Here is a 14,230-nt window from a genome sequence, read left to right as displayed (position 1 = left end):
GATGAGAAACAACAGTAAGAAACAACCAAGCTAATATATTGAGAATCTGCAGAAATCATTTATCTAAAATGACACATTTCAAATCATCTTTATGGGAGAAAGAAACAGGAACTGGGCAAATCAATTTGTGATTGCATTTTAAGAGTGCATTGCTTGAAGTTCTGCTGAAGTAAACTGTCCCTTCAAGTTTCATTGTTATATGTCGAATCATATTTCCAATTCAAATTAAAGAGTCAAGGAGAGTTGCATCATAAGATGCTACCCTAGCATCTTATATAGCAGCAATCTGTATTTTGCTTTCAATATTGTACTCTCTATGTCCTAACTATTGATGAGAGCTTGTCTCACACTGAGTGGCTGCTGTCCAGCATTATATTGTAGCATCTACTGGGTAACTTCACTTTCTATTATAACAGGCAAGGAAGGCAATGCACCCAACAATGCACTCCAACATCCACATGAATTTTCTGTTCTGAACAGCTCTGGATCAATGGCAGTCTTCACCTCCCCCACCCCTACCCCCCACCCCCACTTTCTTCTCTGCTTTCCACCATCCATCGTTGTAGGTATCATTGCTGTATTCTCACTGATCTATTCTTTTTCATTATTTGTTTTATTCTATTACTTTCTGTTCTGTTTACAGTTTTCCCATTTTTTCCCTTTTTATTTTTATAAGTCACCTAGAGTAGCCCCAAACTACTCTAGTGTTAGTAGTGTTATCCTGAAAAGTAACTAAATCAAAACAAATATAATGCATTTCCCCACCTAGATGATAGGGGAGAGGGAGAGGGAGGGAGGGAAGGAGGGAGAGAGAGAGAGAGGAGAGAGAGAGACTACAAAATCCAAGAAACTGGATCTAATAAGACTGAATTTATCTTAATACTAAATATTGTATATCACTTATACACACTTAACACTTTTTCTTCAGAGTCCTTCCTATTAGCTTTATTGCAGATGCCTCAGCCCCCAAACCAAACCAAATCATCAAACCTAAATTCTGGTTTAACTAAACTTTACTTCTGCCCCTTACCTTTTTTAAAACTTATCAGCACTCAGTTAAATGACAAGTCACTTCCGCGGAAGCCAAACATCAATGCATACTCCCAGAAGGAATCAAAAGGCAGAGATCACTTTGTGAGGCTCCATTCACAGCACTGCTAAGTCCTGTCCAGAACTAACCGCACCCCGCTCATAGCAGATCAAGGAGGCAGGCAAGTCTGTAAAAGAACCAGGGAAAAGTCATGGAATACAAGACAGCTGGGCAATCAGAAAGTAGTTGTGGTGACTTTTATGTAAAAGAAACTAAAAGGCCAGAAGAAGGTTAAAGGGGTCAGGAGCGGTAGGATTAGGGCCGATTGGGGTATTTAGGTTCCCACTGAAGCTCACCTCTAACCTTGGTTGTTATTGGCACCTAACTAAGTTATTCAGGTTCGTACCCTGCGCCTTTTATAAGGGCAGGCGTTTCCGTCAGCAGGAAGCCAGCCTAAAATAAGTTTTCAAGGGGGCCTCAGAAGCAGAACGAAGAGGTGCTTATTTTTATTTAACTCCCCCCCCCCCTTCACACCGCTTCGACACCCTTCAGGTTTTGCTTAGTCACGGAGGCAGCGGCTCGGTTTAAAGTGGCGCCATTGGAGCAAGTGCCGGCGGCGCTGCGCTGTGTCTCCGCGGCTGGCAAAGCGAGCAGAGTGATGCCCTCTTTACGCAGCCTCCCCGCCCAGAGGGAGGGAGCAGCTCTCCCTAAACCCCCGCCTCAAATTGTGCGCGGATCCTCATCTTTCCTGACTCCGCTTTTTTCCTCTCCTGCCCCCCCTCATCCCCTCACCCCTCTTTCTTCTCCCGCCTTCCTCTCCTCCCCACTTTTTTACGTTACGCGGCGCTGCTGTCTTTCCGTGCCTGCTGCTACCTCAGTCCGCTGCCTCTCGATCCCGTTAGATGCGCAGCCGGAAAGCAGCCTTAAGAGCCACCAGCGGCGCTCCCTGCGCTGCAGCGCCTCCTCGTCGATTCGGATTGGCGGACGCCAAAGTCGGGCTCCCACACTCGCTTTCCTGAGCCGCCTCAGGGCGGAGCGCTTCCTCGGCTATCTCCTTGGCAGCGGAGTTGCTGCAGGGCATGATGCCGCCGCCGCCTTCTTAACTGCTTGCCGGCGGTGTGGGTGGAAATAAAGGTAGGAACTTTATTAGGAGCAATTTTTCCCCAACTTTTCTTGGGGAAAAAGAGGAAAGGAACAGGAAAGGAAAAGAAAGGAAAGAAGGAAAGGAGAAGGAAAAGGATTAAAAGTGCGGGTTTGCCTCCAATCTGAGTCCTTAATTGCATCAGGGTTCAATGTTAGAGGCGGTCCAGGAAAAGGCAAGGTGGATCCTTGGGTCTTGGCCGGATCCCGATCCCATAAACTTGTATGGTAAGAGTTCTGGGCATCTTAAGGATATCAAGGCAGAGAAATGGCATGGGGATTGCAAAGATTACTTCTTTCATATCCTGATCCTGACTCAAGAGCACTCCTCAGACAAGAAAGAGAGCCACCAGGAAGCATTTTTTAGGCTGAAGGGACCCAGTGTGATGCTGGGCAATCCTATCATTTCTGTCCTGCCCTGGACTTGGTTGGCTACCCCAAACCAGGAATCTTCTCAGCTAGTCTTCAATAACACCTTCTTGAGCATAGATTATATCAGAAGAGAGAAGTTGGACAAGGTTAGGCCCAGCTGCACACAACTGTTAGTATTTAGGGATGTAAATACTCAATCTGGGCTTGGTATAAAGCCAATGGAATATTCTATGAAAGAATTCATGGATAGAATTCTCTGCCACCAATACATTTCTGAATTTGACTCATCTTCTGACGTATCTTGCCTGCTGTTTCTGATGCTGCCATTTTGGTAAGTCATATGTACTAAATTTGGGCTACGTTTGCAACAGTGTGGTTAGCTTGACAATTTATTATGGCAATAACCAAATATAAACAAGGTTTTTTAAAATAAGCCCAGGACAATTTAACCTCATTCTCTAGGAAATAGGTGTTTTCTGTTTTGCTGTGACTGATGCCATTTGTGAATATATGTATTCAAAATTCTAAATATAGCTATTGAGCTATAAAATATTGCAGATTTTTAGGGTAGTGAACTCACATTACAGTCCTCCAATTAGTCCAATTTCTTTTCCAGGTATTGATTGTATGAAGCACTATTATAGTGGTATCCAGGATGACACTTGGAATCAACTCTTACATATTATAGAGAAATTAAATGCCAACTTTTACTATGCCCTTTGTGCCAGAATATGTTAAACTGGGCCTCTAGATTAGCAAATACCAATTTTTGAAGTATGGTAGATGTTCAAATGGATTTTTTAAAATTCAAGTTGGACTTTTTTTTCCAAACTTTCAATATCTCCATGAATTTCTGATAGGAAGGAAAGAAAAGATACGATGTGGTGTGCCAGCTAGCTCCTATTGGTCCATGGTTAGACTGCTGGTCCTAGGTAGGCAATGGTCCCAAAGTAGACATTTGTTAGATGATGTTAGAAATTCACAGGATCCCAAGCACTCACATTCTCTGGACATTTCCTTTTAAGCCTCTAAGAGTCACTTCTTTCTGGGAGAGCAATGAATATGAAAGAAAAATTAAAGTTAAGGAAAACTTGAGTATTAAATAAAAAAACAATTCTTGGATCTGAGAATACAAAGTTATAATCATAGAGCTGCAGATGTCAGAGGCAGTGCATTTTTATCTGATTATATACTCAAAAGAGCTAATTTCCATAATACTGGGAGGAGAAAGTACAACTTTCCCAGCAAAATCCCAGGATCAGAAGCCAATAACGCTGGTTGCAAACCACAAAAGAGGCTATCAATTTGTGCAGGCGATACATCCTTGTTTGAGGGGATCCACTGGAGTGAAAATAAGATGGGTAGAATTAGCCTGTATTAGCATTTAACAAATTGAAAGAGAAGTGAAAGAAATGTATTCCCTCCCTCCAGCGAATAAAAGAAAATTGTATTTCAATTTGACAGCAGCAAGAATGATCTATGAATAAAAATAAAAAGATTCCTTAATTCCCACAATGGATGAGTGGCTGCAAAAGCTGGTGGAGTCAGCAGAGATGGCTAAATTGACTGCTTTAATTAAGAATATAAATTTGTTTCTACTTGGAAACTGCTTCTGGACTTTATGCTTGAGGGGGGAGAAAATGAAATTTTGACTTTGGGTTCTGTTGATTACATATGTTTATTGTTATAGAAATGGCTACTATGTAATATCATGCAAGAGTAAAAGATTGAGGCTGTACACTATTACTTTACTACACTAAAAAAAGTTGGAAGTCAATGTTTTTCTTCCCTTTTCTTTTCTTCCTTTCCCATTCTTTTCATTTTTCTTTGTATTTTATATTTTAATTAATAAAATTTAAATTGAAAAAAAATCAATTTGAGATCGAGAGGGACTTGAATTTAAAGTGGCTTTTGAGGTTTAAAAGGAATCTACTTAAGGGACTGTGTGTATAATACTTTTGAGAACTTCAATTATATCTTAATATTAAAAACATTTCTCATAATGTTAGTGTAATCTTCTGACTGTATTATATAATGTATAAATATCGATTACACAATGTAGAATTTTAATGGCAGTAAATTTTTCAAAGTGCTTTAAGACTAATGAGTGCTTTCATGCTATTGCTTTGGAGTTTTAATTATTTACTTAGATACTTAAATCATACCAGTACAGTGATTTAAAAAAAAATACTGAAATGGCAGCAGCACTTACTATAAATTGGCTAAGAACAGGGCTGGGACAACATATTAAATAAAAATAAGGATTCAATCTTACCAAAAATGCTTAGTTTATCTCATTTCCTTTCATTCCATAAAACATTTCTATTACCTTTTTGGTTTTGTTCTCATTGACAGCATGTAGGAAAAAATATTTAAACACTATAAATTGTTGGGAAAAACACTAATATTTAATTAAAATGGTAATTATTGGTTAAATTTAATTATCTGACTACCTATATCTGCCTTATACCTGTACACATGTGTACATATTCACATGGAAAAAACCCTTTTCATAGAAAGTTAGGCTTGACAAATGTCAAACTACAGTATGCCAAACATTCTCAAAGGAGTTTATTTCAAAAGATGGATGTAATGTAGAAAAAGTATCTCTCCTGCATGTCTAAAAACCACTGACGGCAGGAAGAAAATCATGAAAGCCTTTACTTGTGTAATTAAGTTTGTAATGACTGTTCTGCAAATGGGTCTTACTCTGCTTTAATTATAAAATACAGCACTACTATTTTATGCTGTGCTCAGAAAACAGAAGAACAATTTGGCATCATTTTGTACCAACTGTAATCTTTAGGCAATTTTCAAGGATAGTTCCAATGTAAAATGCAGTGTAGTGTCACAGGCAAGACTAGCTGTAAAATAAGCCATAGAGTATGTGTAGTGGTGAAACTCAAAACAGTCTACCTGTAGCGGAAGTAAGATTCAGTAAAATGTTTCAATGTTTATAATATTATACAAATAAATTATTCATATTCTTATATTGGAACAATAAACAGACATTTTAGAATGATTTATTACAAGCAACGAAGTTCCAGCAAGGCACTTTAACATAATAGCAGCAACAATACTATAGTACTTTACCACTGATAGATCTGTGAGTCTAATATATTATTCTATTAGGATTTTGTACAGAAACTGAATGTTTTAAAATCAGAACAATTTTGACATTTACATAAAAGTAATTCATGAAATCAGAGGGATACAAGTAAAACTGAATATGAAAGATGAGGGCAAGGGCTACCAATTCTCTGAAAAGTATGTTTTGTGCTACTATTCAAATGAGGTTTTTGAAGCAGGACTAACCAATCTCTTGTCCTCATCTTAATGAACAGAAAAGAAGACATTTGAAGAGCTGAGGAAAGCAAAAGATAATTTTCAGTGCTTGTGTAACATTTAGGAAATACAGTGGTGCTTCTCTGGAAAATTGGGAACAAGAGAAAAAATATTGTTATTTCCCTCTTGCTGTGAAAGTGAGAATGTTTAGAAAGAGGGAACATCAAGATAATGGAAAATACAAAGTGACTGGCTTAGAAGACAGAAAAACTGCTATGAACAATCAATGTTTTAGAAAATATAATCCTAGCTTTAGAAGTACAAACTCCTGGGCTAAAATGTTCATCTGCAGCCACCATTGTAGCAAGGCTGCAAGTTTTGTATTGAACAATCTTTTCCAACTGTGAGAAAAAACTGGTTGGGTGGTGCCTGGAATGAGTCCTTTGAGAGCGATGGAGCAAAGAGTGCAACTTTGATATACATAACATGAATCCCTTACAAATAGACTCTGAGAGTGAAAACATGCCAGAAATTGTGAACTAGGTTAAACAGGAATGAAACCACATGATACGCAAATTAATTTCTGCAAGTCTACTGGAATACAAGTCTACAAACAAACTGGCTACTGCTCAACTAATAAAAAAAATATAGGTGCTGCACTGACACCCCCCACCCTCTCCACACACATCTCAGAAAACTATTGAATTCAATTTGGGAAGTCTCTTGAAAGCCAAATCAATCCTCAGTCTTCTGACAGGAAAGGCAGAAATCTGCAACCACTTTTTGACTGAGCAAATATATCAATAAACAGTCCAAGGAGAAGGAAGGTTGTCAATCTCAATTTAATTCTTCAATGCCTGAAAGGACAAAGGGATATGAGAATGAAGGGATAGGATTAGATCAATGTGCAATGAGTTAAAAATCTCTTGAGCAACCACCATGATACATCAAAGCTACAGGTTAGATTGAGAATTTTGAAAACTCAGTGGCAAAACATTTAGGAATTGCTGCCAAGAAAACCAAATGGATAGACCCATTGTTAGTCTCCTGCTAATTACTTTTCAAATCTGTAGCTGCATATTGCCAACAAAGCCAGCCCATGCACATGGCAGTTTCTTAACAGAAGAATGTGTCAGTGGTTGTTTTTTTTTTTTTAAGAAGGTCTACCACTGGAACATAACCTCATGCAATATAATGGACTGGGAACATTTTAAATCCTGAAGAATCAGAATTATGCCGTTTATAGCTTCATGCTTCATGATATGAAAACTGAATCAGGCAAACAAAGGGAAAGAAAATGTAAGGTCATTTTAAGCAGACAATCCTAACACAGGGAAAGGAAAGGCTTTTTCATTAAAGAAAGCTTTAAGGCAATGTGTCACACAACAATGCTGCTGCAATAAGAGTTCTTGACCAGTTGCATTTCCAAAAAATGTAGACTAGAAACATTTTTAATTTATTACTTTTATCAAAGAATTGAAATAATTTTTAAAAACAGTATGGAAACTGAATTAAGAAACACTTAACGTTATAACCTAACTCAACATACAAATGTAGAAGTTAATGCTCTCCAAAGATCATTCATAGATTTAGTTTATCATGCATGTTTATATAGTAAAATACTACTGCACAAGGTGAGTTTCTTGATTTTCCATATAATCCTTTTTTGGAATAGGGATGAGGTAGATTGTGGGGTGGAGTGGAGTGGAATGGAATAGAATAACAGAGTTGGAAGGGACCTTGAATGTCTTCTAGTCCAACACCCCCCCCCCTGCTTAGGCGGGAAACCCTACACTACTTCAGACAAATAGTTATCTAATCTCTTCTTAAAAACTTCCAGTGTTGCAGCATTCACAACTTCTGGAGGTAAGTTGTTCCACTGATTAATGGTTCTGTCAGGAAATTTCTCCTTAATTCTAAGTTGCTTCTCTTGTTGATTATATTCCACCCCTTGCTTTTTGTTCTACCTTCAGGTGTTTCGGAGAATAGTTTGACTCCCTCTTCTTTGTGGCAACCCCCGAGATATCGGAACACTGCTATCATATCATCCCTAGTCCTTCTTTTCATAAGACTAGACATATCCAGTTCCAGCAACCATTCTTTATGTTTTATCCTAATCCTATCTGTTGTCCCCTAATCATCTTTGTTGCTCTTCTCTGCACTCTTACTAGAGTCTCAACATCTTTTTTACATTTCATTTTGGTAGGTAGCACCAAATGTTCAAATCTGTCAAGATCCTTCTGTATCTTAAGCCTATCTTCCGGAGTTTTGGCTATTCCTTCTAGCTTGATGTCATCTGGAAATTTGATGAGTTCCCCATCTATCCCCTCGTCCAATTCATTGATGAATATGTTGACGAGCCCTGGGGTACCCCACTGCATACCTCTCTCCATGTAGATGCACTTCCATTGAGGACTACATTTGAGTGCGGTTGGTCAGTCAGTTATGAATCCATCTGGTGGTGATGCTGTCTAACCTGCATTTTTCTATTTTATCAAGTAGTAGGTTATGGTCTACTTTGTCAAATGCCTTACAGAAGTCCAAGTAAATTTTGTTTGTTATTACTTCGTTTGCTTCTAGGCGTTCACTGGTTCATTGCTTGATTATCTTTAACACACTCTTCCCTGGTATTGAGCTTAGGCTGATGGGACTGTAGTTTCTTGGATCTATTTCCCCCCTTTTTAAGATGGGAACTATATTAGCTCTTTTTTCCCCAGTCCTCTGGCAGTTCTCCAGTATCTTTGAAATATATAGTTCAGTGGTTCTGAGATCACATCTGCTAGTTCCTTCAGAACCTTGGGGTATAATCTATCTGGTCCTTATGATTTGAACTTGTCTAGGGTAGACAGATGCTCACTTACCATTTTCTTTCCTATTTCAACTTGGGTTCCTAATCTGTTTTTGATAGATTGGACTGTTTTTTCCCTTTGTGTAAAGACAGATTTGAATGGAATGGAATAGAATAGAATAAAAACAGAACAGAATTCTTTATTGGCCAAGTGTGATTGGACACACAAGGAATTTGTCTGCAGTGCATAAGCTCTCAATGTACATGCAAAGAAGAAAGCGACAGACCACAGACCATAAATCATAGTTATAATAACTAATCATAGGATACAATTTTCTTTGATTTTATTGTACCTTTAGTACCTCCACATGCAATCAACTTTTTGTAAAAAAATCATTTTTTAATCATCACACTGACTACTTAGGAAATAACTAGGATAGCTGTAATTTTGTAAATATACAGATAGATCTTATACTTGCATCCCAGTCTTACTCTGTGTGTGTGTATTATTAATATATTCACTATTTACAGAGTAAATGCTGAAGATCAATTGGAGTATTTCAAATTAAAAGGAAATTTTTCATTCAAATTCTACCAAAGTTTTAACCATGCAGACAAAATTCTCAGTATTCTAGTTAGTAAAAAGTTCTTTTGAAAATAAGATTCTAAAATGAAATATGTGTTATGGGTTTATAACCAGATTTTTCTAGAGTTATGTTTTTCCAACAATAATATGGAAATTAGATAGATCATGAGTGATGAAATCAGAATGTCATGTTCTTCAACAGAAAGCATATATTGATTCATTTAAAAATACTTTTACCAAAGACAAAACACTGGAGGTACTCTATATAAAATAAATAAAGAGAATAGGGTCAATTTTGCATTTTTAGGATGTTAAGAATCAGTATTATTTGTACTCCTAATTACTAGTAATCATTTTCTAATACAATGAACACTCCAGGAGAATAAAGTAATTTCAAGTAATAAAAATAATCCTTTTAAAAAACCTGAAGAATGTAGAAGCTGAAGTCTGCAACATGGAATATATCAGAAAACAACTCTTTCTCCTTGGGTTCGTTCCCACCAAAGCATGCTATTTAATGTTCCAAAACTGTCTTCTTCTTCTTGCTCTTTGGCAAGTTCCACAAAAACCTACAAACAATACAATAGTTTTAATACAACAAATTATCTAAAATCTTTGATTGATCAAAGCCATAGTAGATGGTAGAGGTCAGTATTCAGGAGCCAATTTGTTAGTGATTATGGCATATGGAAAATTTTGACTTGGCATGTAAAATAAGAATATAATGATGAGTTTAAATTAATCATTGAACTTTTGACTACATTCATATCTGGTGAAGAGTTGAAAGTCAAGTTTATTTATGAATGAAATGAGTAAAATCAGAAATTTAGAAACTATGGATAAGTGAATGTCATTTCAATTATTGTTGGTTTATACAGAATTAGAAAACATACATACATACATATATACATACATATACTTACTAATTCTCATATATATATATATATATATATATATATATATATATATATATATATATATATATATATATATATATATATATATATATAAATGTATGTAATTAGTGTCACAGCACAAATACAACACACACACACACACACACACACACACACACACACAAACACATATGTTCTGTCCCCCCTTCTCCGCTCATTAACAGACGACAGGCAGACAAACTTAAAAGGAACTCACTTTATCAGTTCTCGGCTCAGACTGGCTGCGAGCCCAAAAATAAACATAAATAAAGTCTCTGACGAGATAACAGAATACCAAACAAAAACTCTTACAAAGCAATGCACTTCTCCAAGTGCCTCCTTCAATCAGGGTTACAGAAAGCAAATCACTTCTCCAAGTGCTCTCAAATAAACCACGACCGATGATCAATAAATGTTGAAGGAACGAAGGAACGTTGACTCCTGCAACCAGGGTGTGGCACCATCCGTCCTTTTATCCCCAGAAGATGCCCCTAACGAGCCCCAGCTGCATAGTTAATCTTGCATCCCGAAAAGACTCACAGAAGACTGCTGCTGAGTCACAACATATATATATATATATATATATATATATATACATACACAACATATATATATATATATATATATATATACATATATATATATATATATATACATACATACATACATACATATATATATATATATATACACACACACATACATACATACATACATACATATACATATACATATACATATACACATATATACATATATACACACTCACACACATATATAAGAATTAGTAAGTATAATAAAGTACAATTATTTGGAAAGGTCTGTCTGAGTTACCTGTTCAAGAGTTGCTTGAGAAAAGCTGTACTCTTCAATATTAAAGGCATGTTTTGCTGTTTAAAAGAATTAAAAACTTAATTGTCATTGAAAGACAGGTATCAAAGTATTTGATATTAAGATACTTTATAAAACAACCAATTCCATCTGATGCCAAAACCATTGAACAGCTGCTAGATCATTCCAAAAGTCCATGCACATGATGATTTATAAAACTACTAAAACTGCTATATAATTGCTACACTGAGACCAAATCAAGTTTTGTGGGCACTCTTTGTTAATCTGTTGGAATGCTTTTCTCAGTGGAAGTTATTTCTATTAACAAAAGAAATTCTGTTGGATTTATTTTCCTCTTCAAAGTTTCCTTTGTGGTTTTGAAAAATATGGGGGGGAGGGGGGAATCAGCAGTAGTGTATTAGTGTGAAACTGCTTTTCATTCATGGATGTACTTAGTCAAGCAGTGTTTACAGGTTAAAGAAAAAAGAAAGTTCAATTCTCAAAACACACACTTCTGTAACAGTTCTAATGTTCTCTACACATCCTGAAAGCAAGTCAGAAAGGCTAGAAATTAGGATATGCAGTCCTTTGAATTTAATCACCATAATGTGACTGGGAACATGAACACATCTGTCTGCAATATATTAAAGATCATGGGATCACGTGGCTGATCTGTGCCGCTGCCGAACAATCCTGCAAACAGTTGCTTCAGTGTATTGCAGATAGGTGCTCTGTTCATGCTTCCAAGCACTTTATGAAACTGAATAGAAAATAGTTAAAACTTCATTTGTTACAATAGCTTGATATATATTAAAGGTATCTGACTAACCAAAAATGGATGAAATCATGACATAAGATGGCAAAATGATGAGGATGGATTATTAAGAAAGTGAAAAGATTAACGAAGAGACAGACATTCTAAGATTATCAGTTCACTTAGTATTCTGTTACCTTACCTTCCTCAAGTTTGGAAAAAGACAGGGCAAGTGAGTGGACATCTTCCTTGGGGATTTTGTATGATGAAATTGAGCCAAAACTGCAACAAAAGAAAGAAAGGAAGTATATTCTAAAACAAATAGTTTGAGTAATATTAGTTTAGGTATTTTAATGCAATGTCATTAGATATTTCGTCAAACACCAGGATTATACAGGAAGGTCAGTGACATCAAAATGGTAGAGGCAACCAACAAGTGAAGCCCTGCCCTCTTTTAATATGCACTGTACATTGCGCACACACAAAAACAGTGTGTACAGTCACTCAGTCATGCTCACCATTTTGAGAATATTGACCTTGCTTATGGACATCACTGATAAATTGTTTTATCTTTGCTTTATCCATAATGAATAATAATAATAATAATAATAATAATAATAATAATAATAATATAATTACTTATTAGATACCTTTACTGAGATATAGTATAAATCAGAAAGAGTGATTACAGAATTCCATACTGTATATTCACAACTTAATAGCCAAACTAGTAAATAAATGTTAATCAGAGAGACAAACCAAACATGTTTAGAAACAATGTACTCTGATACAATTGAGAATACGTATATCCTGCATAAAACCAGAATTAATATAAAACTGCCAAGATTAATTAGTAGGATGGGATAACCAGGCCCTAGACTAACTAGCAGCCATAAAGAAAAACTTTCCAACCCCTTTAAAAGGTAAATAAACTGTACAGAGATGAAAAGACAAAAAGGGAGCTGATTACAGAATTGCAATCCTGAAAGAAGCCAGACTACAATTCTGAAGGATGGTCTGGTGCAAAGGATATAAGGAGTAAAAAGGATTCCAATAATATAGATATTGAGAAATTTGTGACCAGAGAGCTCCAAATATAAGTACCAATGGTTTTGGTACTGGGTGTTGGTTCAAATAAGTAGAGCCTTTTGGTACAGCACAGTGGTGTTTTTTTTTTACTACCTGTTCTGTTGGCGTGGCTTGATGGGCATGACAGGGGAAGGATACTATAAAATCTCCATTCCCACCCCACTCCACGGGAAGGATACTGTAAAATCTTAATTTCCTCCCCACTCCAGGGGAAGGTTACTGCAAAATCCCCATTCTTTCCTGATCAGCTGGGACTCGGGAGTGACAGAATAGATGGGGGTGGGGCCAGTCAGAGGTGGTATTTATCGGTTCGCTGAACTACTCAAAATTTCCGCTACCGGTTCTCTAGAACTGGTCAGAACCTGCTGAATGCCACCTCTGGTACAACAGAATGTGAGAAGAATTGGCATATTTCAGATAATTGAGAATGGAGCTGTACTAGACTAAGAGCGGAGACACAATGAGGAACATCTGCCAAAAGACTTGCCATAATCTAAGAGTACAAAAAAAACCCCACCGCTAACAAAGCTATTCTCTTCTCCATTGTTCCCCACCATCTTCCTACAATTATTCATCACAACTCTATTTGTTTTTATAATATTTATCTTTTTATTTATTTTTTATATTTTTGTAATATATTTTGTCTATGTTATATTTATAATTTTGCTTATTGGTTTGTTGAATCGCACCCAGAATCGCTTTTTGTGAAATGAGCAGCTACACAAATTTGATAGAGACTGTAAATAGATAAATGCAAATTAGTAACCCTTGCTCTAAGATTGCCAAATGGGTGTTCTGAGATGGGAGGCTATAAAGAATTGATAAATAAATATACAAATAAAGTCAGCTAATCATCAATCAAAAAACTTTGAGGCTGCAAGTGAAAGAAATTGAGAACACCCAAGGTCCCTGGAGACAAATAAGCAAAGACACAATACAGGATGGGGAGTATCATCAGGCCAAATACAATGTCTGACTTATGCATATTCAACTTGAGATAATGGGAAGACATTCAAGAGGAAATGCTAGTAAGATATGGGCCATGCACTGTCATCAAGGGTCACAAAAGACCCTTTATCAGCACATCAATGATATTGAAAACCCTAACTGTAAATCAGGGAACTGATAAATAAATAAATAATCCAGTAAATCAGGGAACTCAGAGGGTAAATAAAACAGAATATAGGACCGAACCCTGAGAGACATTTAATATAAATGGAAATTGCTGAGACTCTAATCCAGCATAAAGTATTGCAGAGAAAGGAGAAGAAAAATGATTTTTATATCAATCAACCACATTGGCAATGATGCTCAGGAATCATAATTTAACAGCAATATTCAATGGTTGAGACTCTCAAATACTGACATCAGGTCCAAAAAGGAATGGCAACAGCAATAAAATATTAAGATTTTAGCACTG

At 36.4% G+C, this 14,230-nt stretch overlaps 2 protein-coding genes across 3 annotated transcripts in view; both read right to left on the bottom strand.

Moving 5' to 3' along the window:
• LOC106552449 (cholesterol transporter ABCA5) overlaps positions 1-2,016 on the bottom strand; it is a 59,771-nt gene extending 57,755 nt beyond the window's left edge. The window contains exons 1-2 of the mRNA XM_087710203.1: positions 1,904-2,016; positions 1,031-1,217 (exon numbers count right to left, since the gene is read on the bottom strand). The gene's annotated coding sequence lies outside the window, so the exon portion shown is untranslated. The remainder of the gene's footprint in view (positions 1-1,030; positions 1,218-1,903) is intronic.
• A 3,463-nt stretch (positions 2,017-5,479) lies between these two features.
• LOC106544047 (cholesterol transporter ABCA5) overlaps positions 5,480-14,230 on the bottom strand; it is a 75,906-nt gene continuing 67,155 nt past the window's right edge. For both annotated transcript variants that reach the window (XM_087710202.1, XM_087710201.1), the window contains exons 37-40: positions 11,924-12,003; positions 10,971-11,026; positions 9,626-9,770; positions 5,480-6,684 (exon numbers count right to left, since the gene is read on the bottom strand). In XM_087710202.1, the coding sequence (XP_087566328.1) occupies positions 9,666-9,770; positions 10,971-11,026; positions 11,924-12,003 (241 nt within the window). In that variant the 3' untranslated portion in view covers positions 5,480-6,684; positions 9,626-9,665. The remainder of the gene's footprint in view (positions 6,685-9,625; positions 9,771-10,970; positions 11,027-11,923; positions 12,004-14,230) is intronic.

The sequence above is a fragment of the Thamnophis sirtalis genome, unplaced genomic scaffold, assembly GCF_051295495.1.
Source record: "Thamnophis sirtalis isolate CommonGarterSnake01/CBP01778 unplaced genomic scaffold, rThaSir2_p1.2 scaffold_3, whole genome shotgun sequence".
Lineage (NCBI taxonomy): Eukaryota > Metazoa > Chordata > Lepidosauria > Squamata > Natricidae > Thamnophis > Thamnophis sirtalis.
This window is presented reverse-complemented; position numbering and strand designations above follow the sequence as displayed.